This window comes from Platalea leucorodia, assembly GCF_965183815.1.
Source record: "Platalea leucorodia genome assembly, chromosome: 1".
Lineage (NCBI taxonomy): Eukaryota > Metazoa > Chordata > Aves > Pelecaniformes > Threskiornithidae > Platalea > Platalea leucorodia.
In genome coordinates, this window is record NC_138823.1 from 66163234 (window position 1) to 66190498 (window position 27265).

The 27265-nt window shown below is 46.2% G+C and overlaps 1 protein-coding gene across 4 annotated transcripts in view; it reads left to right on the plus strand.

Annotated features, from left to right (window-relative positions):
• The first annotated feature begins 20285 nt into the window (after positions 1-20285).
• CARMIL1 (capping protein regulator and myosin 1 linker 1) overlaps positions 20286-27265 on the plus strand; it is a 200513-nt gene continuing 193533 nt past the window's right edge. For all 4 annotated transcript variants that reach the window (XM_082322077.1, XM_082322078.1, XM_082322080.1 and 1 more), the window contains exons 1-2: positions 20286-20686; positions 24621-24718. In XM_082322077.1, coding sequence (XP_082178203.1) covers positions 20647-20686; positions 24621-24718 — 138 coding nt within the window. In that variant the 5' untranslated portion in view covers positions 20286-20646. The remainder of the gene's footprint in view (positions 20687-24620; positions 24719-27265) is intronic.

The following is a 27265-nucleotide window of genomic DNA, read 5'->3' on the forward strand; positions in this document are numbered from 1 at the left end:
GGCTGACCTCTCATTCCCATACCAGGGAGAGGATTGAAATGCAGGCTGCAGGTCCTCACCCACTGGGGGTGCTAATGGAGAATTGCTTTTATTTTGGCTTTCCAAGCCCCTGAAATCAGGAACCACTCTGCAGAATTAAGAAAATACTTTCGACTTTGTTATCAAAAGTCAAGGTGATGGCTAAATGGATGCGTATCGCCTACCCGGGACATTCCTGAAGTGCTTACAAGGTGGAAAACACGTACCCTTTTTGAGCTGTAAAGCTATCTGTTTGCACCTGTCTTGGGTAGGTAAACTCCAGATTGGCAGGCTGGCCTAACACTGTGAGTTGCTCTGCCAGCTGGCTTTAACAATTGTTAGTAGGCTGGATATTGCTATTGCTCTGCAAATGTTTCTGATAGCCTTTGTCTTCCTCCCTCCGCCTGTGGCAGTTAACCTTCTGAAGGGTTCAGGGTAAAAAGGGTTATTCCAGCCCCTGTCCAAGAAGTGACTGAAACCTGTAAAGAGTGGCACATTGATGTGACAAGCCTGGGATTGGGGGTCCTCAACGACTGTGGCATCGACCAAGAATTTCTCTGGAATAATGGCATCAGTGGACTGTGCAGGCTGCTATCAGAGCAGGTAGTCCTTCCAGAGCTTCTCGTAATGAAAAGGGCAATCAGAACGGCACCCTTTTCTACATGTGATCTTAAGTGATCCCTTTGCTCTGGGGCCAATGCAGCCTTGGCCAGGCCAGGGCGTGACACTGGAGAGGCTGCTTCCAGCTGCAGCTTCTACCTCCCACTCGTGCTCTCCTCCAGCTGCACATTTCAGTGGGGCCACAACCTCACTGTGTATTTTTAAAAGTATGTGGAAAATAAGCTTTCAGCTTTCTTTGTTGCTAAATGGGCTGCCTCTTGCAACTCTTTATTCAGTAGAAAGGTAAAAATGGGAAGATGGGATGATAAGCTTCTTCACCCTAATTTAAAGCATGGTGGAAATTTCATATACCTTTAAAAGGGAGAACCAAGGGATCATGCATAAATTTTTGTTTGGGGACACAATATTTTCTTTTTAATTATTTAAAGTTCAGTATGTGATCTTAATTTTTTTCCTTGCATTTTACTTGTTGGCCTGTGGGCAATTTCATCTAAAATTAATTGGATTACTCATTCCAGAAATCTCAACTGGATGGTCACGTATTTACTAAATATTTTTAGAAACAATTTCAGATATTGGCAAGCATTTGGATTATGCTACCAATAAACTTTGCACACCATAGAACTAAAAGAAAGTTTCTCAAGTAATTACAATAGCTTTCTTTTTCTAGGCTCAACTATCCCCCAGGTACCCTCTCCAAACAGGACCTGCCACAAAGCAGCGAGTATTTAGGATTTAGAAATAAACCAACATTTCCAACTTGTATACATAGATTTGAGTCAGAAACGCTGCAGGAAGCTCATCTCTGACAAAAAAGCTTTCAAAATAGATTCCTGGCCCAGAATAACAGCGGGAGAGATAACAGTCATACCTCTTGAAATATTTATCTTAGCGTTTTCCCATCAAACATTGAAAATACAGCTGCACCACTTATGGGTCAGTAAATAAATATTGTACTCAAGGCATAATTCCGTTGTTTCCTTAATCTTTTCCTAAACTTCCCTGTTTTCATTTGCAGGCAGCTACCTGGCGCAGTAAAGCCTGCTCATGGAGCCAGGCTTTCAGGCTATCCAGACTTTCACAGGTGTGAGGGCTAAACCAACTGCTAAACCCTTTCAGATGGATAAACTCAGGGTGGATGGGATGGTGTTTCTGTAAAGGAGGATGCCTAAAATGGGAGCTGCTGTGAGAGTGGAGCTTATATGGAAGCTCCCAGCATGACTTTACCCTTGTCTTCCTCCTTGAAAAGATGTACCCAAGCAAAACACCAATAAGTACACAGCAGACTTGTATCTGGTAAGAACATTTTGAACACTTTATTACAATGATCTTGTAGCTATGTTTTACTTAGATAAGGAGTAGGTTTCACTATAAAAAGCCCTTAATCAAGAATAAGTATGCTTTTTAAGTGATATCTATTCCCAAATTTACTGAGCTGCTTTCTGTCTTTTCCTTTGAAGCCTGCTCCCTTACTTACTCATGTAAAGTATCATTTCTGATAGTCCTTTTAATCAGCGCTTCTATTAATTTCATTTCCTATTTCCTGGTTTTAGCTCTACTCGGTATTCTCCCAAATATTTTTTCTCTTCTTATTCTTTTTAAATACGTGTTGATCGTTAACACATTGCTGTTTTCCATAGCCCTGACTATATTTTTATTATTCTGCATCTTTCTCTTTGAAGTTACTTTTTGGCAATTGTGATTCCAGCACCAAACACAGCACTCCAGGAACTTCACAAGGACTATACAGGCCAGAACTTTATGTCCTCCTCTTGTATAGTTATGCTTTTGCAAGCACCATGGTATATAGTCTTCACAAAGGAAGCTCACACCCTGTTTGTTTTTCAGTCTTCACAATTGACTTTCTCTAAGTAAATTTATTTCTTAGGATTCTGATTTCAGCTTTATATAAAAGCGATTATTACTATGCTTCAATAATTTTCAATAATATCACACAGAATAAGGATTGGTTAGATATTTCATATAACTATAATATATCTGGTTACCTTAAACCAGAAAAAGAGGTAGCACTTAGACTACTAACAAGATTTTTAAAGATGAGTTGTTATTTACCTTCCCCTGCCCCTTAAGATGAATTATCTCTTTTAATAATCCTGTCAGAAGGTGCAGCTCACCTCTTGGAACGGACGTACACGAAGAATCCACAGCTATTACAGCTAATATTATATGGAGTCCCAGTGCAATCATTTGCCTTCATGATTTCTGACTTTGTAAAGCTGATAGAGACCCTAACAGCATGATTCGAAGCCAAATAAAAGTGTAAACCTATATTATAACCTATTGTGTTCTCAAACTGAGGTTGCACAAGAGATCTGGTAGGAGAGAAATAGGTTCAAATTACTCTATAGTCTGACACAAAATTTCCCTTCCGCTTGCTCATGACTCAGATGCTTTTACTCACTGACTGCCTTAGAAAAGCGTGCCTGATGAAACATTTCTGGGCATTGTTTCTCCCCTTCCTCCAAACTAAATGATTGTATGAAAAGAATCCTTTAGGCTTATTCCAGGGACTACTGCAGAGAATCAAAGCCTTTAACTCAGTGCACCGCTGTGAAAGTGCATCAGTGGTCATCCAGAAAATACAAAAAAATCATTAAGTCTGCAAAGTCATGTTTCAAAAATAGTTTGCCTCAATCCCATAGGCACATTCATTTTCTCCTGCAATTCTGAAACTTCCAGGCTTCAAAAGCTGAAACTTGAAAATTACATCCCAAATATTTGTAATAAAACTGCAAAAGGAGGCATCCTGTGTCTCCAGTGGAGCGGTAGCATTCACATCATGATGTAAATATGTGAGTTAGGCCTGAGCTTCTCATCAAAGTGAATACCCTGACCACGACTTTATTGAAAGCTTTCTGGTCTGAGGCTTGGTTTGACACATCATGCAGCTTGCTGGCATAACTATAACTTGGAGAATGATAGAAAAACTGAGGTTGGAAGGGGCTTCTGGAGGTCACCTGGTCCAACTCCATGCTCAAAGCAGGGTCAGCTTCAGAGTCAAATGAAGTTTCTCAGGGCCCTCTCCAGCTGAGCTTTGAAAGGTTTCCAAGGATTAAGCTAATAAAGTAGTGCCAAGTACCTAAGTGCCTACATTAAATAAAGACAGGACCCCAGATTTTCAGTCCTGGAAACTAACAATTCCCAGTTCTTATCCTAGACCCATTTTTTTAAATGCTAGTGCTCCTCCCCCTTCAGGTTTGTCCGTAACCGAAATTGTACCCAAACCCCCCATCAGTATGTTTTCCCTGGGCTGGTCATCTAGAGGCATCTTGTCCTCTGTCCTCCTTTTGCAGTGTAACCACATGTGACAAATGGGTGACACCTCTCCTATGGGGCCCAGTGGCACATCCTCGGGTGCCCTCTGCTGCTACTGGCATGTGGCACGGTACAGCCTACCAGGATTTATCCCGATAGGATTTATCCTACAAAGTGGATACCAAATACTTTAAAGCTGTGTGAAGCAGTAAGAAAATGTGCTCTCTAAAGGCATGCCCCGGAGTCCAGGCAGGGTAACTGACTTGCTGGGAGGTCAGGTGCCATTTCCATGGCTCTGCTAGTTCAGTGCTGAATCCATCTGACACCCTCTGGATGGGCTGACAGAAATACAGTTGTGCATGCAAGCCCCACAAATTTACATTGACATGGGATCCAGCGTATGTGAAAGCATGACCCCTCTCACCCAGTGTTGGAAACATCCAGTTCATTGCAGCTCAATAGCCTCGTGCTGGGATCAGCCTTTATCGGAGGCTCCAAAATGATAAACAGCTCCTGAGCAGAGGTAGCTCCAGCCTGGAGGACTGACTCGGTTGATGCAATAGGTGAGTGGAGAAAGAGCTGCCATCACCAAGCAGAGAGAAAATAAAGAGAATGACATGCAAGGTAACGCATACAAGACCTGCAAACAGAGTTGTTACTGCTACCGGCCTGAGACGTGGTTGGTGTATACTGAGAGGACATGGGATGTCCAGGAGGGCTCCTGCACAAGCTAAATGTTCACACGAAGCAAATTTTTCCAAACTGGAGAGAGTTCAGAACAGGCATTGCTATTCACTTAAGAAAGAGGTTTGGATAAGTCTGTCAGCTCTTCGGTTCATAAAAGTTCACACACAAGTGATCCTACAGCCCATATAGCAACAGAGCTGGCAATCTGTAACACTGACTTCAATACGTTGTACAGCTTAAAGCATCTTTGACATTGTCACCGTGGACAAATGGTCATTTGCATCACTATAATGGTTACCCACGAAAAATTCAGTGATTTTTTTTTTTTTCCTGGGCATCTTCAAGAGATGACTGTTGTACTTTGGGCAAAGTTGTGCACTGTGCGCAAGCAAAACAGACTGACCTTGAGTGAGGTAACACTTCTATTGCCAGCCCCTGGACTAGCCCAGCGAACTTTTCAAAAGGAGGGGGATGCTTTGCATTTTCTTTCTCACTATCCTCCGTTCTTAGGAAAAGGTTTCAGTCAAAATCCAAAGTTACACATATCCTCTCTGACATCTCTGCTCAAAATTCACCTTTCCCATGCTGACATACAAATTCTCATCCGACATCACCTCAACTGGATGAGCAGGAATGTTTGGTTTTTTCCCCCTTTCACTCTATTGCTTTATCTTCCCAGTTCACGTCCCTGCCTTTAATCTGTTTTGCCTAGCTGATGCTTCTTGTCCGCTATGTAGACAGTGAGGACATGAGGAGATGTCTAACTACCCTTTGAGTATTTTGTTAGTAGAAACCCCAGCACGCTGAGTTCCTAGGAGTTAGTGTAATATTTCAACAGTAAAAATAAATCTCCACATTGGAGGAAACGCTGGGTTGGAGTGAGGGGTATTTCAAGCTCCTTCCACTTCCTTGAGCTAAAAAAGATCTTCAGAGTCCTGTTTTTTTGCTAATACGGCAACTAAGAAACCAGAGACTTTTAGAAAATCTCAAAGTTTTTGTGGAAGTTTTATGGCAGAAGCAGAAACAACATCCTGAATTAGCCAAATCTCATCCTGTCCCCAGATTATGGTGGCCCTCTCACGCATTTCTGCTGCTCCCTAGGCTGAGGTCTGTCCTGAAACGGGCTGATGAGGGGTTGGGGACCCATGGCAAACAGTCTCAGCAATTTCCACTGCGAGATCATACTACTCGTGCTTGCCCAGATCTTGCAAATGCTTCCAATGGAGAAAAATTATTCCTCAGATTCCAGCAAAGGACTGGGAGTGAAGTCTCCCAGTGAGATGATCCTTGAGCTATCCTCTCCCTAAAAGATCATCTGGCTGGAGCAGAAAACCCCTACCTGGCTGCTAGAGGAGCAAAGCTTCCAAAGGTATTTTTTCTCCCTGGAAGATGGGAAGTTTGATCATTCTTAACCATATAAAATCATATGGGAAAGAGCACAAACCCATATGTATACTGATATTTCTGTGACTCTTTAAAGAGCTAAATAAATGATGGTTAAAGAAGACTTTGACCTATAGGGAATGTCCAGATGATTCAAAATGTAATAGGGCTATTTTTCCTTTGGCACTTTCTGGCCACAAGGTGTCAATCCTTACTCACAAGAAGAACTAAAGGCTGGTGTATTATTTTCAAGCAGAGCTGCAGCAAAGTTTACGGCTCTTCCAGGAGCAATGGTAGTTAGGGAAACAGAAAATGAAAAGGCAGTAAATGCAAGGGATGAGCATAAACCTCAACTGCAAAGTCTTCACCTTTCATCCCGTAAGGAGATTACATGCATGCTTTGTAGTATTAGATAGGCAGCTGCACCTGCATAGCTAATGGATTAAATCAAACCTTGATTCCATTATTATTCTTCTGCAATATTTCAGTTTTGATGAGATACGTTAAAAAGTTGTACTCTCTTCAACTTGTTTCTATTTAACGAAGATGTGAAAAAGATCAGCAAAAAGGAGAAAGCTCTAGAGGCACATCCAGAAACACTTAACACTTCTGAATAACAAGTGACAGAAGGAAAAAAAGTGAGAAAAAAGAAAAGGGAAAGCCAGGCTTTCAAAAAGCTCGGCACCATTTAAAAGTCTGATAAATAGCCAGATTTTTCAACAGTGCTTTAATAATGAAACATCTTCTTGCCAACTGATGCTGTATAAACAGCATTTTTGTCTTCAGAAATCCTAACAGAGCACTAATGGTCCAGCTGAAATACAGCAAAGACATTTTTCCCTTTCACCACAGCTAATGGACATTGAAATCCCGCTGGGTTCCCCAGCTGAACTTCAGTTGCTCCGAGCGGCCGTTCTGCATTCAGGTATTCACCCCGAGTGCTAGCGGGAAAGAATAGCACTGATTTGCCAAAGAGGAAAAATACAAATTACATGTCACACGTAATTTAGTGGTATTCTGAACTGTCTCTTTCACTTCTGCCCTATTTTTTCCCTGTGAGCAAGACTGTGTGTGAATATGCATGGATTTATGCTCTATGGTGTTATATTGCTTGCTGGAGGGGAAGGGAGGCATTTTTGTCTCCCTGTAGGGATTCTTTCCAGGGATGGAAAAGACTGGAAAGGGGAGAAAACCCTTTCTGTCTAGTCCACAGCAAAATAGTCTCCTAGTGCATCCACACTCTGAAAATTGACTAAAGACAGTGCCTTTTCACCGGGGTAGGTATCTCCTGACCTTAGTCAGTTTGTCCTCAGTGCTTGTCACACCTGTTAGCACCCCTCTGCAGCACGCACAGCCACCAGCTCTGCTAGCTTCATTGCAGCGAGTTCCCCCATGTGACAGTACCAGAGCCAGTGGAGCCAGCAAGCTGTCGCTGATAGTGTCAACTGATGGCCACACGGTCACGCAGGCGCAGCCAGGGTCCGGAGCTTGTCAGCAGGACCCTTGATTACTAGTGATGGTGCCTAAGATGGAAGAAATCCAATTCAACTGCTGGAGACTTGACTGAGTTGGCAGCTCAAGAAAACATTTTCTCTTTCAAACCAAGCCTACTTCACGCTGAAATCATCATTAGACAGTAAACATTGCAAGCTCTGTGAAGGGTCTCTGGGGAGAGCAGAGCTGCAGTTCAGCAAGGGAATTAGCAAAAACTAGGTGGGTCTTCCAAGGGAATGAGAAGAAAATGATAATTTAATGCCCTTGGAAAAAAGCAAGGAGGCTCCTAGATCGGATGAAGCGGGGAGTTGCTTCAGGAGGGATTGCTTTGGGTAAGTGTATAGGGAACTCAAAAGACTTCACTGGGCAGCTTCTACCCCCTGCCATTTCCCTCTGCCCCTCTCTGGCCACAGTGTCCGTGCTTGGAGTGGTGAGCATCTCCTGCTGCCTCACAGCTCAGCAGCTTTGGCACATATTGCACTCAATGCGCTGGTGCGTGTTGCATTAATTACACTGGCCTGTATTGCATCTCCCCAAACTGACTGGTGTATGTTGTGTGCTAGTGTCTGGGCTGGTCCCCTTTCTGTGGGCGGCGAGGACGTCTGGCACATTTTCCCCAACACAGAGGAGAAAGTTTTGTGGCTGAACATCCTTGTTTTGGAAATATGGCATCACGGGGGCCTAAATCCTTTGCTGAGAAAGGAAATGAGTCGATCGGGTGTGTGCAACTGGGAAGAGTGAGGAGGAGTGAAGTCTTTGTGTTTGTGGCAGTTTTTCCCCTCCCTTTGTTGAATCACGGCTAAATAAATAAATCAAACAAACCAGGACAGCCATGGGACAAGATCTGAAGAGCACTCTTAATGTGCAGGTAAAGCATAAATAAGCTCTGCCAAAAGTCTAATTGTATCTGTGTTCACCCTGAGATGCTGACAACACACATTTTGCTGCTTATTAAAGAACATTAATTTCAGATGCCATCTGATGTAAAACTGGAAATAGATACAGCTACTCCCAGGGTGGCTGCAATAAACTAAAGGTTCACAGAGCTCCTGGCTTGCTGGGAAACATGCCTACAAGACTGTCCTTGGAAAGGGCTGCACAGCAGCCATCCCGGTTTGTGTCAGGCTGCTCCTGCTCAGCCAAGGGGAGGAGGTGCCCATACCCCTCCCCAGGAGCCCCCCAACGCTCCCTGGGGTGGGATGAAGACGTGATCGCAATTGTGGCTGCTCTATTTGCAGTTGGGGTAGAGGCAAGCTGGATCTCCTCAACATTTTCAAAATACTGGTTTTTTTTCTGATATCCACCTCTCCCCCAAACCCTGTCCTTCAGGCGTCCTGCTATCACTGCTGCAGAGCCCGGGAGTCCTGCTGGTTCCTCTGCCGGGGCCCTGACTGTGCTGAGGTGAATGCTGAATTAGCTCTTCAACTTCTATTTTCACCTAAAACCACGGTTTGCCACCTCTGCTTCGTTCCAGCCCTATCTGCAAATATTGCGGTATGCATATTGTACTGCATGCTCACTGTTGGGGATATTTTTAACAAGGTTGTTTCTGGCTCTCATTCTCCATATTTTGGTTTTGAGTTATTGCAGGTTTTACCCTTTGTATTTAAATGTGCTGTAGTTGAAAGAGAGGTAGGAAAAACCCAGGGCCATCTGTCTGCTTGCAGCACGAGGAGCGGCACTGCCAGCTTCATGCTGCCTTGAATTGAGCTGGTCAGCCCGGCTCTGCTCCAACGCCTGGGGACCTCAGTGGGGCCAATGCAGCCCCTCGCTCTCTACAGACCCCTCCGTCTGCCGCCAGGCACATTTAAGGTCACATTTGTAATCTGCCTGTACACCCATCAGAAACACAACTGTGCTCACCAAACAATTTAATGCAAGTTGCCTGAAAAAGATTTTAGGCTTCCGTTATGCTGAATGCAAATGAGCGTGTCTTACACTGACAGAGCTTTCTTGTTTTGAAGCTACCTGGGGATAAGGGAACTCACTTGTCTACCCAGATAAGCTCATCTGTACAGAAAACTGAATAAAACCATGTCATGTACACAGAAACAGGGCAGGTACATATTTTTTCCTATTGAGGTACCTTATATGTCATCATTTTTTACTGGCCATACGATGGTGTATCAAGTCAGTGTGAACACCTTGTGGAAGTTACAGAGGTGACCTTTAGTACTTGCATCAAGTTAGGTAGGTCTTGTCTCCGCTAGGATTTTACGCAGATTTGGCTGGTAACATGTAAAACCAGATCCTTCTGCACTTCAGAAGAGCCTACAGCAACATCTAGCTATCACTTTTTTAAAGCCAGTAAGACAATGCCAGGAGCCTCTGTGTGCACACTGGAACAAAGAGGCTTTCTTAAGAGTAGGCAAAAAAAAAAAAGAGAGGCAAGTAATCAACCAGGGAAGGCCAGTGGTAGACCACGGTCCTCTCTAGGAAAGACTCTTGGCTGCCTGCATCACTTGGTATCTCACAGCAAACCCTCTCTTCCCTCTATCTGCCAAGTGAGGCAACGGCCTAGGTATTTGACATCGGAGAGCAATGGAATTTTCCAAAGCACAAAATTTAATGGGTTGTTACAAAACAAAAATCGGTTTTGACCTTTTGCTGAAGAATGGGGAGCTAATGCTTTCTATCAGCAGAGAGCTGTTAACGCGTTGAAAAGATGACGCTGATTTCTTGATGGCGGCGCAAATGAATTAGAATGAGGGAAGGAAAATTGTCATCTTGTACTGAGCACCTCATAATTTTGCTGTCAGTTGAAGAGCTAAGATTACTGCCAGCAGCAGATAATACACATTGAAAGGAACCAAAAGCATCAAGTTGCAGGAAAAAAAAAAGACTAGCATGTGTGCAGTGAGGCAGGGAAGGAAGAAAGGGTAATAAAAACCTGTTCTGAACAGTAGATTAACCACTTAGGGGCAGACTGAAGACCGCTAAATGCTACTGGATCCTTTCTGTTGAAATGAAGATGAAAAAAATTAAATACAAACTCATCCCTGACACCGCTTTGTTTTACTGCTCATAATCATAATAAACTGATATATTTGTGCTTTGAGAAACTGCATTACAGAAAATGACAGCCAAAGCTGACAACTGGGGACAATGCTTCCAAAAATCTCTAATCAAATTCATGAGCAGATTTTGAGTCCACTGGGGGAGTAACCATTTTATAATTGTTTTCAGAGATCATTTGAGCACTTGAACTTGATGAGAACTGGCGCTCCCATGTTAAAAGCAAACTTCAGGCTGATTGTGAAATACGCTGTTCTTGATGTGCTAGTTTATTATGTAAATAATCCAGAGGGGGAACAGAAATAATACCATTTGACCTATATCACTGACTAAAAAGTGCATCTTGCAAATTGTGAATGTTACGGTCAGCCATATAGTTCCCTATTAACCATCTTTATGTCCTGGCCTAAATAATGCGGTCTTATTTCCGCTCTCCTAGCTGGGAGACATCTGTAACTGAGATCAAAATGTAGCTGGAGATTAGAAACTGCAAATAGTTATTCATAAAATTGTGCTTTGCAGATCGTTGATTATTTTCTGAATAAGTACATGGGTAATTCTTTTCCAATAACAAATACAGTCAGCAAGTCTGTGGCCTTTTCAATGGTGATTTGAGCTTAGAGAAGAGTAGTCTAAAGCATTCACAGCAAGTTAAAAGATCAGCTGTGATTTTTCTGGAGCATCTGCCCTTTATGAGTACGATCTCAATATCATTATATTCTGATTTGTTTTTCACTTGGATCTTCTCACCTGGTTTACAGTACAGCCCTGCAAAGAGTTGTAATGGCCCGGTGCTGTGGGGCAACCCCAGCAGGCAGCTCAGCCCCATACAGTTCCTTGCTCACTCCCCGCCGTGGAATGGGGGAGAGAATAGGAGGGGCAAAAGTGAGAAAACTTGTGGGTTGAGATAAATACAGTTTAATAAGTAAAAAAAGGAAACAAGAAAAAAAAAAAAACAAACCCAAGAAAAACAAGTGATGCAAAACCCCACAACTGCTCTCCGTCAGCTGACTGATGCCCAGCCAGTCCCCAAGCAACAGCAGCCCCGGAAAACTCCCCCCCTCCTCCCCTTTTATTGCTGAGCACAGTGTCGTATGGTTTGGGATGTCCCTTTGGTCAGCTGGGGTCAGCTGTCCCAGCTCTCTCTCTTCCAAACCTCTTGCCTACCCCCAGCCCACTCACTGGCGGGGCAGCGTGAGAAGCAGACAAGACCTCGATGCTGTGTAAGCACTGTTCAGCAATAGCTAACACATCCCCGTGTTATTATCGACACTGTTTTCATCAAACCCACAAAACATAGCACCTTACAGGCTGCTACGAAGAAACTTAACTCTGTCCCAGCCAAAACCAGTACACCCGGTCAAGCGACTATGAAATGTGGCAATAGGGTGAGCAGAAACATCTTAGGCTCATTTTGCTGATGGCGTACCAAGGAACTGCAAGGCAGGCTTTCCTTCTGTGACCTCATCATATTTGTGGCTTATCTCAGGAATTTTAAAAGTGTTTTTGCTTCTACTGTTCTCAAAGTGCTCTTTTGGCACTGCTGGCTTGAGGTCATTGACTCTGCAGCAAAATGCCCAGTCATTTCATTGCACTGGAGAAGTCCTCTGAGCACCCTTCATCATGCAGGGGAGGAGAGACAGAACATGCTTAGGCTAAGTCTATACTCCAGAAATAAACTGTGCCAGGAACCATACCCAGCCCCTGGAAAGCAAACATCTGCACTAAAAAGCCATTCCCTGGTGTGAGCCTGCCAAGTGCCACCTAGCAAACAACTCTCCATCACTGCATAGTGACTAAGTTGCTCTACATACCCCTTTGAAGGCTAAGGGAGCTCATTAGCACAGATACATGCCACCCCACGCTTATCATCCTCAGCACCCAGCAACACCACTGGGCCATTCAATTTGCTAATAGAAATACAGCTTTTCTCTTCACATATGTGGTATGGTGGTGCTTTTCCTGCTTTTTTAAAACTACTGATGTGAATTTTACCTCTCCTTTGCTGGGGAGTAGAACAACTAACTGGAGCGTGAAGTGAGGCCGGTTGCTTGTTGGTGGGCTTCCCTGAGGTGCACGGAGGGCCACGATCAATGGCAAGAACTGTTTCTTGCCCCTTCAGCAAACCAGAACCTCTCACCACATTTGGTTCAGTGGCGGCATTTACCCCCAAATACCAGCCACTTTAGGAATTAGAAATAGGACTTGGAATTAATAGCCTAAAGATACTATTTTCAGTAAGACTGAGTAAATGGCCATACGTGGAGGCAAATCTACTCAGAGGAACATATGCTTGTAGTCTGATGAAAGGAGGTTGGGTGTGTTGGTGATAATCCCATTGCACGGGACTTTTTTTCAGATCTGAAAAGTAATGATTTGAACATGAAAAGCAGCACTTTTTAAAATAATTTGCTCCAAATCATTGGTGACATATATGCTTCCAGAAAAACTGGTGTGACCTCAACTTTGCTGTCTTAGTCAGCGCTTATGTTAACATCCTGTTGTGGCCAGCCCCGGAAATGGCAATCTCATTTTGCCAGTAAATTCCTATTACATTGCAATATCACATCAGATGCTGTTTTATATTAGGGACATGCAGCTAGGATGTCCTTGCTGTTTGCTCACATTGCTTTCCCTACTTGCTAATTCTTCTATATGTTACTCATAAAACTTTCATAAGTTGTCCAGGGATGACTGATGTTCCTTGCTTTATTTTACAAAACACCTGGGACAACGCTGGACACTATGGAAATGGCAAGGAGATCCTCTAGAAGGATCTCATCCTTACATGGAGCTCTCCTGATGCCAGAGGCAACGGTGAGTTTCGCAAGGTGGGTGCAAGCCTGCGTGCAAAAAAATGAGTCCCCCAAAATAGCCTACCAGTACTGCAATCTGTGAAAAAAAGACCAATACGTTGTTGATCTTGAACGCCATTCAGCCAAAGCTCTGTAAATGGTTTATTAACTTAAATGGGTGTAGGTCCTCTGACTATATTATGCAGGAGAAAGCTTGTGCAGAGGGAGCAGAAGTACCATACAAAATATTACTGCCACAGCTTGTATCAGAGCTCACATCTTTTGTGGGAAAGGAGGAGACTCCTGCAGTTTTATGTTCTAGCCATATCCCAGCCTTTTCCTAAAGGTGGCTGAAATTCAAAAGGCTGGTAGTTCAATGTAGCTAGAAAGCTATTTGTTATTTAAAATTCACTTTTAATTGTTGCCGGTCTTCTCTTTATTCAACATATATTCATCTTTTTCTGCTCCCAAGGCAGTATAGTCCAAGATAACTTTTCCTCCAAGTCCAAGCTAACTTTTCCTCCACACTTCTCACCCTCTCTTCCCTGTCTCTCAGGCTCTCACATTGTGAGCTGGAGGGTTATGTGTCTTGCCATTTAGGCTTAACACACTCTCTTAAAGGCTCTTGTTGACATACCACATGGTCAATGACCTCTCCAGAATGCGCTGCTTCTGAGAAAGCTTTTTGAGATCTAAAGCACATATTTTTTTTTCAGCAGAGGTTGCTAGGTTGAATGAAAGGTATTGGTATTGACGGAAGGGCTGTTAGTAGTTTCTGGGGGGGAAGGCATAAGAATAGTAAAGGCTGAGAGAGAAGCTCAGACTTTTAAAAAGGAGAGAGAGAATCATGTTCAGTTTGAAATTTAGGTCAGAACTACTCCAGAGTTATTTTTGTACAGGTTCATTTCATCTGCTTCACTGGCCACGAAGAAAATCTGTCTTCTTCTGCAGTTATTTCAGACAGTACAAATGATGCCTATGGAGCACGTTTCACTACCTCGATTCCAAGGGACAGTTAATCTCATGGGGCTGACAGACACCGAATCAAGACATGTTGTTTGATTAAGTTGGAGTCAATGGTAAGAAAAAGAGGCTTGCTGAGCCATCTGACACAATGAAAGCCTCTGGTAGAGGAGAAATGGGGTTTCACAGATCCCAAAAATGGTGCCGCTTGACTTGGTGACAGGTGAGCTGAGGAGCTGAACACTTGCATATCTGTTTTAAATGCTTTAAAACGTTGCGTTTCCATTCAGTATCTTGCTAAGTGTATCCCACATGTCACTAGTAATGCCTGGTACAGAACAGAGAAAACTGGGATGCCAGTTTAGGCTGCGTGTTTAGGAATCGTCCGCTTTTGCTCTCTAGTTCCACACCTGAAGTCATTAAAATTATAACAGTTTCTAACTAAATGGGATGGGATATGCAGAGGATTACGCTTTCACGTGAGAGCTAAGTAGCAGAAGCAGATGAGCTCTTTAGAAACAATGATCGTGGTTATATGCAAATATGCCTGCTAAAAACGAATGAGGGAAGAGGAATATGGAAATAGATGATATAATAATACAGTAGAGTAACCAGAATTATTCTGAATAGATTTCTCTTATTAAGATTTTCATGAGGCGTCAGCTGCTCTTTGTAATTCTCTTCTTAACACTACCATCAAAGTATGCCTTATCAAAATATACATCTTTGCCACTGCATTTATATTCACCCTATTTAAAATAGAGACAAAATACCTTTTTTTTGGGCAGGGTACTGAAATAATCGTAAGAGCATAGAGCAACTGAGAGTAAAGGGTTTGAAAGGACTCAGTCACGGATAAGAACAGGAGACTACTCACAAGTGTGCCATTTCCTTTGCCAAACTAGCGATTGATGGAGGACACACACTTTTCCCCATCAATTTTGTCTCCACTGGTGAAATCCAAAGCAGGCATCCGATCATTCAGCAATACAAGACACATTTATTCTTGTGCAATTAGCTACCTACTTGTTTTCTGCTCTTTTTCAAATTAATGTTTCATGTCAAAACATCCCTAAATCCTGGAACATCTACAGGTTTCTGAACAGATGTGATCAATGTGAGGAGCCCAAATATCACATTTAATGGTATCACCACACATAGACAATGAACACAAAGGTATTTATTGGGTAAAAATGATAATAAACAAACAAAAAACTGGAGAGAGACCAAAATTGGAAGTGCTATAAATTATTTTTAGGATGAGTAGAAATAAAGCTGGCATGGATGGGTAGACTTCATGAACTTCTGAGCTCAGGCATGGTTGGAAGTGTGCGTCTTAATTGTGCTTCACATGCTTCCATAGAGTGGCAGGTTAGCTGCCTCTTGGTCTTTAAAATACCCTGAATAATTGCAGTGATTGAAAAGTAACACTTTCTTAAACCATACCGCTCTTGGAAACGCCTGACTGGCTCGTATTGTGGCATATGAGACAGTATGGCCCCATGCTGCCTGCATTCACCCAGGGCGGTAAGCAGTATCTGTGGGGTTGCAAAGGCACAGCTGGGGAAGAATTCGCCCCTTTGAATTTGTTCTTCGAAATGCGTCTGTCAACGCTGGGTCATTTATATCGAGAGCTGCTTTCTTTCCCGTCTTTCATGAGACATTTTGAGCTTTTGCTGCACGCTGCAAGGCAGCTTTGCAAATCAGATTGGATCATCTGGTTCCTCCCACCACCGTGCTGCTCTGCAGCAGGATGACTCCAGGGTGCGACCTGAATGTCGGTCTGACATCTGCTGTCAGCAACCGAAATCATTCCACTGGCTTCAGCAGGAGTAGGATCATGCAATTGATCACATCATAACATTGATGACATCATACTATTGCTTCTCAGGAAAAAAAGACTGAGATTCTTCAGTGCTAAAGCCATAACCCAAGTGGCAGAGAAGCTGGCAGGGAGGACACGAAGCAGCCGAGACTACAAATACCCTACTTTATGACAGTGTGCATGGCTTGGCACCAACTCATATTGACACCTGCCTTACCTGCAGGAGAAGACAAGATTTAGGCTGAGAAGGAGGACAAGGGCAACAGACAGGCTGGAAAACAGGGATATGTTGTACCATATGTCAATACAGGGTGTGAGGTGCCATGATAATATAGACCTGCGAGAGGTGGAGTCAGAAGTTCCTCAAAAGTTACTTCATGCAATTAATGGTTCATCTGATGCATGAAGGCTGCAGTTTTGATGATATTTCCCCCCCACATCCCGTTCTGTGTCAAATGTCTCCCTGATCAATGCATTCTGAAGCTCTTAGTTCCCCCCTGCTCTGTTACTGTCAGTTTAATATAAGCTGTGGGTGCTGCAACGTTCCCTGCAGCCATCTAACACACACGATCCAGCCCACTACTCTCATCAGCATTTCTGTCATGCCAGAAACTACAACAACTTGAGCAGTCTTTAGAGAAAAAAATAACTCCAACAAAACCACACAGATCCCATTCCTGGGGCAGGCAAATAGGTTACCCTTTGAATGACTTTTAAAATGACTTCATAGATCTTCTGCTCTGGCAGAAGACAATGATGTAGCCTCTTTTCATTCTTCACCTGCTCGCTGCACGTGTGATACGCAATGCTGCACTACTGCTGGAGCGTGACCCTAGCTAGGGCACCCAAGTTGCGATCGTTTGCACCAACGCAGGTAACGTGAGGTTAGGAGGCCCTGCTAACACAGCAATGACTGCTCAGGAGCAGCTCAGGGCATGAGCTGCACCTGAGAGTTACGGGAATGCCACTGAGATCAGGCAGGAAACTCAGCTGAGTCTGCCCCGGTTGTCCCAGTTTAAACTGGGCACCTCTGTTTCTCCTCAGCTGTGCCGATGTGCCTCTATCGGTGGGTGAGGAGGGATAAAAGATGATTAAAATTCAATTACTGAAATGACAAAAATCCCCTTTCTGACCCCCTTCGCTGATTCAGGTTACAACACGGTATCACAATTTCTCACACTGGCACAACATGGAAAGTGGTAAAGAGCCGCAAGCGGGTACGGATGACTTGCTGTAGGGGGCTGAACTTCAAATGTCCTCGCTGCTGGGGACTATGTCTGTGACAACTGCGTCCCTGCCAAACTGAGTAGTGGAGAGTAAGGGTCAACAGAGAAGGAGGAAAATCACACCTCCTTACAAAGCCAGCAAACTCTCCATGGTGTGGCTTTGCCTGTAAACTGCGGAGAAAAGTCTCTGTTTGGGAGGCTCTGGGAGTTGATAGTTTGGGATCCCTGGGAAGGTGGTCCAGTCCTCTCTGCGCTGGGAGGTGGACTCCTGGGATTGGAAACGCCCTTCTTTTCACAGGTCAGACTGATGTTGCGATACCGCCAATATCTAGGCATTACTGTAGTTGGAGGAGCAAGAAGCAGCAGCCTGCCTGGGCAACCATGTTCTGCCTCCTGTCCAGGGAATAAGGAATGGGAAACGATGCATCTTGCTGATTGAACCTGGCCTAGGGAGCACTAATCCACCTGAGATTAGTCTGTACCTCCCCTACCTTGAACCAGGCCCAGGCTCCTAGGCGCCAAAGCAGGAATTATGCAGTAGCCTTGGCAGTGCTACTTCATTAGCCTATAGTGCTGGTGATTGATTAAAAAAACAAAACAAAACAAAATAAAAAAGCCCTGCCTGCTGCCATCATTTTTTTTTTTCTTTACACATCCTGGGCTCGCTGTGCTGGCCAGCTCGTGTGGTCGGAAGCTGGGAGGGAGGAGGTGCTAGCAGTGTCCCAGCAGAACGCCGCAGGCAGGAGGGCCGGGAAGGAACACATCATTTTTGCAGCTGATGCATGCTGAGAGGCCTGCGGTTGTCTGGCAGCAGCCAAGCAAGCAAGGCCCATGCTTCAAATGCTGTTTCAGACAGAAACGAGGCAGTGGCTTAGCGCAGCATGAGAAACTGTCATGCTTCGTGTATAAGCAGTCATAGATGCAAAAATGTACATTTTTTGCAAACCAGGTGAATCGTGATGGAAGAGAAGATATCTTTCTGGAAGTTTTAGCTGAACACAGGGTGTTAGACTCAATACAGAAGTAACTGCATGAAATTACATGGCCTTTCGTATGCAGACTTAATCTGATTTTCCCCTCCTGGGTATTAGAAAAGATGTGAACTTCTCAATTCTTTTTTCGCTTCCTGCCGAAAGACGCCCATGTTCCTTGGTGGAAGTAAGCTGGTGTGCATACAGCAAGCAAGAAACGCAGTTTTCTGCTGAGCTGTGAGGAAAGACTAGCAGAAAGGAAAGGAAGAGGTCAGCAGGTATGCTGCATACATCAGAAAAGGATGCAGATACAGTGAGGAAAAGAGAGAAGAGGACCGTCAATGGAAAGGGAATACAGTGCATTCTATCTATCTATCTATCTATATATACACACATTCATATCTAGATAAGATTTGGTTGACATTGCTATATATTAAAAGCACACGGCTTCTTTACTATATTCCTTTACTAATATATCCACATTTGTTTTCTTTTAAGGATGTCCTTATTCACTACATGTAAACAGCAAACTGGAAAGAGAGCAAATTGTAGCCATTTCTGTAGTAACCTTATCTGTGTTGGTAAAACCATCTCTGACATTATTTAGAGATCTGGTTGGTGCCATGGGGAATCATAATAAAATTGTTTGACAAGTCACCCCAATTTCAAACTGCTGGTCACGTTTCTTCTGAAGACCGGGGTATGCAGGGGTCCCTGAGACACAGAGTGCAGCAGTACAGTATTGTACCGGAAAAATAACTCTTCTGGGGTTTACGTTGTTGCTCTCGCTGAACGCATTTCAGATTTCTTAATTAGACATAAATGACTGTGATCTCCCAGATCCGTCACTCACTTGTGGAGCGCCTGGCGTATGAGGTTTACGCAGTAATCCACCCCTTCAGGATGGAGGGCGACCAATCACGGTCCTGCTGCAGTGAAAATGATCCTTTCACTGGAACCAGGCACGGCTCCCAGGAGCAAGCCGAAGGATTTCCAGAGCTGCCGAGCCTCGTCCTTCGCTCTCATCCAATAAGCACCTTTCTGTTCTTATTTTTACAGGTGCCATTAGGCACCTCGCGTGCCGCGTTTCTGTAAGGCGGCTGGCAAGGCACGACCAGAATCCCCAAGGGCGCAGCGCTGCAGGGCCTGGGTCTTCCCCCGGCCCCGGGACAGCCGGCGCGCCCGGCTCCCCTCAGCCCAGCGCCGGCTGGGGGCCTCGCCGCTCCCCGCACCGGGAGCTGGCTACGCGATCCGCGGCGAGGGCCTCATCTCGGCGCAGGTGCTGGAGCGGCTGCCCTCCCTACGGCCACGGAGTGGGGGAGCGAGGGAGAGGCAGAGGAGTGCTGGACCAAAGGTTGCCCCCTTGCCGGGCCTGCAGTGACCCAGCCCGGGCAATCCCCCTCCCGGGCGGGGAGCACCGGCCTGGCGCTGGCAGCCACCCCCTTCCCACCACACACCTGTGTTAACGGGCTGAGCCCGGGGGAGGCTCCCCGCGGCGCAGAGCCCGGAGGAGCACCCGCCAGAGGCAGCGTCTGCGGGGCAGGGCCGCCGCCGCCGCCACACGCCCCGCTGCGGCCGGGGCCTGCGGCGCGGGGGGGGCCGGGCCGGGCCGGGCCGGCTGCGCCGCGCCACTGGCGGCCGCCGGCAGGTGGCCCCCGCCGCCGCCCGCCCGGGCCCGCCGCAGCGCCGGGGCCGCTCGGGCGGAGGAGGGGCCGGCTGAGCCGCGCTGGATCTCCCGGCCCGCGGCCCTCCTCCTCCCCCCCTCCCTCTGCGCGGCGGGGCGGGCGCGATGGCTTCCTGAGGGCGATGCGCCCGGCCGCCTCCCCCTCTGCCGCCGGGTGCGCGGTGGGCGCGGGCGGGCGGCTCCCGGCGGCTCTCGCGAGGTGAGGAGGCCGGGCCGGGGCGAGGGCGCCAGCCCTCCCGGGGCGGGGGCAGCCGCCGCCGCCGCCTCCGCCTCCTCCTCCTCCTCCTGCCGCCCGCGCCTGAGCCGCCGGTGCCGGGCGGGGGGGAGCCGGGCGGCGCGGAGGGCCCGGCCGTGTGAGGGGGAAGGAGGGAGCCGGCGCGGGGGCTGCCGTGAGCCCGGCCCGCCGCGCCTGAGGGCTGCCTGCGGGCCGTTCCTCCCCTGGAAATGCCCCTCCTGGCCGCGCCGGCAGCCGGGGGCGTCATGTAGCGCGGAGGGAGCGGGCTCCGCGGGGCGGGAGAAGCCCCTTCCCTCCGTCCGCCCTCGCCGCACCGACCGCACACGCAGCGCAGCGAGGCGCACGGCCGGCCCTCCTCCCCCGCCCCGCCGGTTGCATGCCCGCCTCGCCCGGCGCAGGGACGGCCAGCCGCTGAAGCAGCCCCGCCACCGGGCACCCCCGGGCAGCGCCACCATGGCCGAGGAGGGCTCCGACGTCCCCAAAGAGTTGATCGGTAAGGGACGGGGCATGGCGGCGGGGGGGGCCGGGTCCCGGGGGAAGGTGGGGGCAAGTTTGGAGGCCGCCCTGCGCGACCCCGGGCTGCGGCGCTGCCGGTGGGGGGGGACGCGGGGGCGGCCGCGGGGCCGGGGGGTGTCCGTGGGGCCGGGGGCAGCTCCGCGGGGGCTGGCTGGGGGAGCCGAGGGGGGTCCGCGGGTGCCGGAGGGGGCTCCGCGGGGTCGGGGGGGCCCTGAGGAGCCGGCGGGGGGCGGCGAGGCCGCGCCGCCGGCACTTGGCCCCGCTGCTGCCCGCGGGGAACGGGCGGGCGGGGGCTGCGGGCCTGCGGCGGGGGGCGGGGGGGCGGCCCCGGGCAGGGGCTGTAGCTGTGTAACCGGCCCCGGGCAGCGCGGGGCTCCCCCCGGCCCCGGGATGCCGCCCGGTGTGCCGGGACACCCGCCCGCCGCCCGGCAGGTCCTCCCGGCGCCTCAGCCCGGCGGCGCCGGCTCAGCCGCCCAGCTGTGGCTCTGCTCCTTACCTTTTATTTTTCCCCTGCGTAGCTTAAGGCTCGTTTTCCCCTATGCGTACGAGGGAGCGAGGGTATTTGTAATTAAAGTTTCACGGCCACATGCACGCGAACCCCCATGTTGCATGGTATACGCTTAGGAAACCGTAGGTGATGGTAAGGACCCTGAAAATGCTGTCATCGCTGTTGGGTATTTTGCTATTTTGGTAAACGGATCATTAACGCTGTACGTTGGTAACCAGTGTCATTTGGGGGTAACAGGTCTGATGCTCTAGGCCTGGTCCTCAGCCGCCTTGGTCAGGCCAGACTTCCTTTGCTTTCGGTTGTAGTTTTGCCTGTTAACGAGAGATCTAAGGATCTCACCAACATTAGAATAAAGCGTTGCCTTAATGACAGATGGAAACAGAAATTTGTCAGGCAACAAGGTACATGTTGCGTTGAATACAGTCCTTAAAAACCTCTCCCAGTTCGTTTACACTTGCATTTCCTTCAGGTTCGACGGGCAGTGCTATTGGTGGGAACTGGTTTTAACATTTATAAAATACTGGTAAAAATCTGGATGGAAAGTTGCCGATGTCACAGATTTTTTTTTCTGTACAGACAAAATAAATCTATTTTGCAATCCTTCTAACGTGCAAACTGTGGGGTTACTAACTTTATAGCTTGCTACTAAGAAATGATGGGCTGGGAAGTGTACTAGGAGTAGCTATGGTCAAAACCATGAACCTTTTCTTTTTTAAAATGGCCAGGTATGTTTTCAGTGCTAAATACATGGTAATTCTTACTCACTGTGACTCTGTGCTGCACTCTAGTGTGTTGTAGGTGGGCTGTGGTGCATATTACAGGGAAAAGCAAAGTGAGCATCTTCATGCATCCTGTCCTCTGGTGGCTTCGGACAATTTTAAGAATTACCCCCCAGTCCTGGTGCCCTGCACCCACTCAACTTGCTTTGTCAAGGGCTCTTCTGGGGTGTGTGGATCTGTTCACGTAGATTGGTGTGATTTCTAGCAGAGTTTTGGTGCCTGCATGTTAAATTTTAACCTTTTAAATAGGTGTTTTGTAGTAACCCTGTGTTTTGAGAACAGGATGAAAGGATGAGCCTTAGCACTTAGTGATTGGAGCGTGGAGATTAAACTGAGGGTAGGAGTGTTTGAGCTGCAGTTTTTGTTCTGTTACTCACTTCCCGTGTTGGGTCTCGTAGGTTGTAGTCTTCAAAAAACCCTCTCTTACTGTTGGCTCACCTGGATCCACTCCTCCGAGGTGCAGGTGTCTGAAGGCAGGCACTCATAGTCTCTGGTGTTAAAAATGAATGAGCACTTTGAAAATAGGAGCCGTAATGTTGTGTTTCCATCTCTCATCTGAAAAACTGCTTTGCAAGTCCACTTGTGGCCAACGTGTGAAGGAGTGTCCTCAGCCACATGGGGAGTATCTATGAAATCTATATCTTAACTCTTTGAAGAAGCATTTCTAGCCCTTTCTGGCAGATGGAGCCTTGGAGGGAGCTGACGTCCCCACGCTCTGCGGAGGAGTCTCGGGTGCCAGGCCCATCCTCTGCCTATCGCTTGTTGAAGTACGAGCGCTGGAGCTGAGGGCCTGCAGTCGTTCCCGCTGCTGCTGCGTGGGACCTGTGGGACGGGGAAGGGGAGCGGGTCTGCCCCCGGCCGGCGCCGCAGGAGGAAGGCCCTTGCTATACGCAGGCACTCGGAGCTGTTTGTGGGAGAGGAGAAACCAAAAGGCAGAGGCTGGGGGTGGAGGTAAAGTAGCAGAGACTGCTGCAATACCTTTCCCTCTGCAAGGTGGTAGGACTTCATGAAAAAGACTGTGTGGTCAGCTCGCTTCTGGGTTCCCAAGCAGGGCCAGAAAGACCAGAATTAGGCATTACCCATGGGAGAGGAAGCCTCGGGAAAACAGTTCACATAGGGAGGCCGGGGCTGGACTTTCCCCCGGGCTTTGCTTACCTGGCTGCCCGGGGAGCTTCCAGCCTGGCTCCTGACCAAGCGGTTGCCTTGGGAGCCGGCCGCGCTGGCCCTCTGCCACCCGGCTGCCTCGGCTTGGGGCAGGCTTCTCGCCGGGCAAGCCGCTGCTACCGAGGAGCTTTTGTTTCCTGATAGGAAAATCAAAATTCCTGGGGAAGACATGCCGATTCTGCAGAAAGACCTCTTTCTGGTGGAGTCTCGCTCCAACCAGGCACGTTTCTGACTTGCACACCCTCCTGCCCTGCAGGCAGAACGCTGTGGCCTGGGCTAAATGTCCAGGCTTAATAAATGGCGTGTTGTTTGCGCTAAGGCACTCTGACTGCTGGATGAAAATTGTGCAGAAAAGTGCTATACAAAGCACTATAATTAAAAGCCTTAGGAAGAGCCCATTATCTTCAGTTTTAGCCTTTAAACTTTAGCGTGCACGAGGGCAAAGTGTGTGAGTCTGGGGAGGGTGGAGACTTGCCTTTTACAGATGCCAGTTGTAGTGCTGGAAATAGGTTAATGTGTTTAAAAGATTTTTTTCTCATTCCTTTTCTGTGGGGGCTGGGGACTGAAACTTAGGGAAGGTGCCAAATTGGCTCTTCTAGATGAACTCCTCTGTTTATCTCCCAGTTACATCAGTGTCAGTAGTTGTATAAGCTTTCTGACACTGTTTCCTGTGTATATGTTCCCTTCAGGCCAGGGTGCAAACGTTCAGGGGAAAGGCTGGTTCGTTTGGTACTTGGCAGAGACTGCATACACGTGTGTACGCATATACGTATTAAAACATTACGGCAATTAATGTAACTTTGGTGTTGGCACCATGAGGTGTCTGCACTGTCGTTGGAACTTGGACCGAGACCAGTGTTGCCTTCCGTAGCGTCCACTGCGTAGCTGTCAGGTGTTAGTATCTGGAAGTCGGCTTAGTTTGCTTTGCAGCTTAAGTGCGCAGAGTGCAAAATGTGTGAACACTTGGCTTTTCCGTTATCTGACCTGTTTAGCCTCACTGATATTCAAAACAACAAGCTAAAATTTTTGCAATGCGAGAAGCTAATTGGCTTTAGCAAGTTTTCAGGTACCAATAATAGCAAGTGAGGAATTTGTTGTATTTTCCCAGAGTAGAGCTAAGCAGTGCTGGGGCTTGTCATGAGAATACTTTTGATGTGTAAGTAGTGCTGGAAAGAAATATCAAATTATGTTTGGAATCCTGGCATATGAAATCCATAATCCTATCATAGTAGGCATAAATTATTGTGTAGATGACTTACTTAAAAAAGTTGTACTTGAGTTAGGTTATGTTTAATACTGGTGCATGTGTGTGAGACTTCCATGAATGCAAGCAGTTGAACAACATAGCTCTGAGTCTTTCTGAAAACTTGACAGTGGTCTTCCTTGAAGACTTGACTTGTCTGTTTCCTTCCCGTGTTGACACTGAAGGTATTTAATTAAGGTATTTTCTTTTATTTCAGAAAGTGTCAGGGATGTTATTGGGAGGAAAATAAAAATTTCGGTCAAGAAGAAAGTAAAGCTGGAAACCAAGGGAGATAAAGTGGATAACAAAATATTGGTAAGTACAATAGAATGACTTTGATTACATATGTGGAGGAAAAGTCAGTATCTTTTCAGAAGGCATTAATTCTCCTCTGGAAGGATTCTTTGAACTTTGTGTGCACCATGAGATACACATATCACTTATTTTCCTACTTGCTTGCTAGCCTGCATAGCAAGTTGATGTGCAGGTGTGCACATCTACGCTCACATTTATCACTGAGTTACTCTTCAGAGTTTAAGGTATTGTGGTGTGGACTGATGCTTAAGCAAGCTATTATTAGAACCTGTTCTAAAATAATTTGCTGCCTTTGCTGGTTAGGTTTCCCATTTACATCCACAGGAATTTTGAGTGGACAAGAAATGCAAAATGAAGCATGTAGAATTACTTATCTTTTGAAAATATTCTGAAGCTGTTAATGCTGTGAAGAGCAACAGTAAAACTATTGTGCTTTTTGAACTCAAATGCCTATTTGTACTTTTTAGTATTCTCTGTTAAGTCATACATCTGCATTTTAAAAGAAATGCTTAGTGTGTGGGATCCTCCATTGTCATTCCTAAAACTGTCGTGGAGGAAAGTGTCAAATTAATGTCACTTAAGTATGCTTTCCTGTTTTCTCAAGAATAGTTTTGCTGGCCTCTCTTGATAAGGCGAAAGCTGGGGTAACGAGCTGGTACGCTTGCATACTATCTTGAATACTTGGATAAGCAAAAAGAGATGGAACTTTATTTCTTCGTTCTTTTGATACCTCTCTATCAGGAGAACTAGAGTAACAAGCACAAATAAGTATAGTGCCACTTAATATTTTGCAAGATATTTGAGATTTGGTGCTTTGTGTCAGTAAAAATGCTATTGCATATTTGAAAGTTTCATTGCCAAACCTGTTGTTACAGATTTTGGGTACATTCCCCATGCAGATATTCTATTTTGTCTTTAAAAACCACAACATATCAATCAATTCTGAATTATCTTCATAAAGTACATGTTGCTTATCCCTGGGCAGTAAGACTGTAGATAATGGTCTACTTTTCAGCAAGAGCAGCTACTTAAGGAATTCGAAATGTTTCCTGCATAATATCAACCCATGCTGTATGTAGCTCCTGGGTTTACAGTTTCTGTGCTGGAAATGGGTTGAATATGTGAATGTTGATTCATTGTCTCTATTTATTTGAAAGCCATGTTTATAGGGAAGGCTGACAGTTTCATTGAAGCAGTAACACTTGATTGACTTTTTGACTTACACAGAATCATTACTGTTATCAATAGTGAAATATATTGTGGAAATACTGAAATACTGTTCAGATCTGATGGGACCAAAAGAATGCCAAGCTTTGAATTGTCAGTGAAGTTTCTGAGGGATGTACTACTCAGCACTAAAATGCCCGGAAGTGATGACTCGGATGTTTTTTTTCTCTCTTTAATCTCCTAAGCTCTCAGGTGGGGGACTTTAACCTTTTATGACTGAAGAGGTACTGAAAGGGAGGGAACGTCTTTAAGGGGTTCACAAGTTAGTGAGCACTTCTTGTGTTGTGTGCGTCTTGTGTTCAGTGCACAGCAAATCTTTCAAGGGGATGAATTGCTGAAGGAGGTGTTGTCTGGTAGAACCACTTGTTCTCTGATGGAAAAATGGAGAGGGCTTATACTGAAAAAAAAAAAAAGCAAATGTTTTCATGATTAGAGAAATTGACTGTTGACTGCTGGGGTTGGATTTTGTGTTTTTTGTTTGTTTGTTTGTTTTTTTCTGCCACAGAAGAAAACTGCCCTGTGTGAAGCTGTACAAATCACTAATGCCTTTTTCTTGTTTTTACAATGTTTCTCTAATTGCACCTATGTATCTTTACTTTATGTGGGTTTTTTTGCAGAAGTGCTGGGTGTTGTCTGCTGTGGCAGAGGCCAGTGGAGACTGTGTTTCCTTTTGAGGATGCAGAGTTCTCTGAAATGCAGAGTACTCTGAAAAAAATGACATCAGCAGCACTTTAAGTTGGGTGCCTCAAGTTAGTGGAGACTTTTTGGCCTTACTGTGTCTACACAGTCTCACTTCTTACCTGTGAAGTAGAGGAGATGTACCCTCCTCTCCTCAAAAGAGTGATGCTGAAAATAACTAACCTTGCTTCAGAAATATGCAGGTGCTTAATGCTAAACGCCACAGGAAAGCTGCCAACAAGATTGTTTGTACTCCAAGCTGGGACTTAACAGTATTCAGTAAATAATGCATATGGCTGCATTCTGACCAGGGCAGGTAAAACTGAATGCTGGATTGCTATGCCTTGGGTGAGCATGTCAAACTGAATGCTGAATGAAGTGTTGGCGGTAAAAGCAGTTCAGTAATTAAAGACTATATCCTTAAGTGCATGCACCAGAGGGCTCAAATGTGATTGTTTGGGCAACCTTCATACCAGCGTTTCCAAGAGCTTAGTTTTGAAATGTTAATCTTCTTCTGAGCACAGTCTCTTGAGTGCACACGTGGCAATGAATTGTTTTGAGATTTTGGTTCAAATTTTATTAGTAGTTGGGTGTTTAGAAGCAAATTAGGTAGCGTGCATTGGGTCCAGCACTTAATAAGGA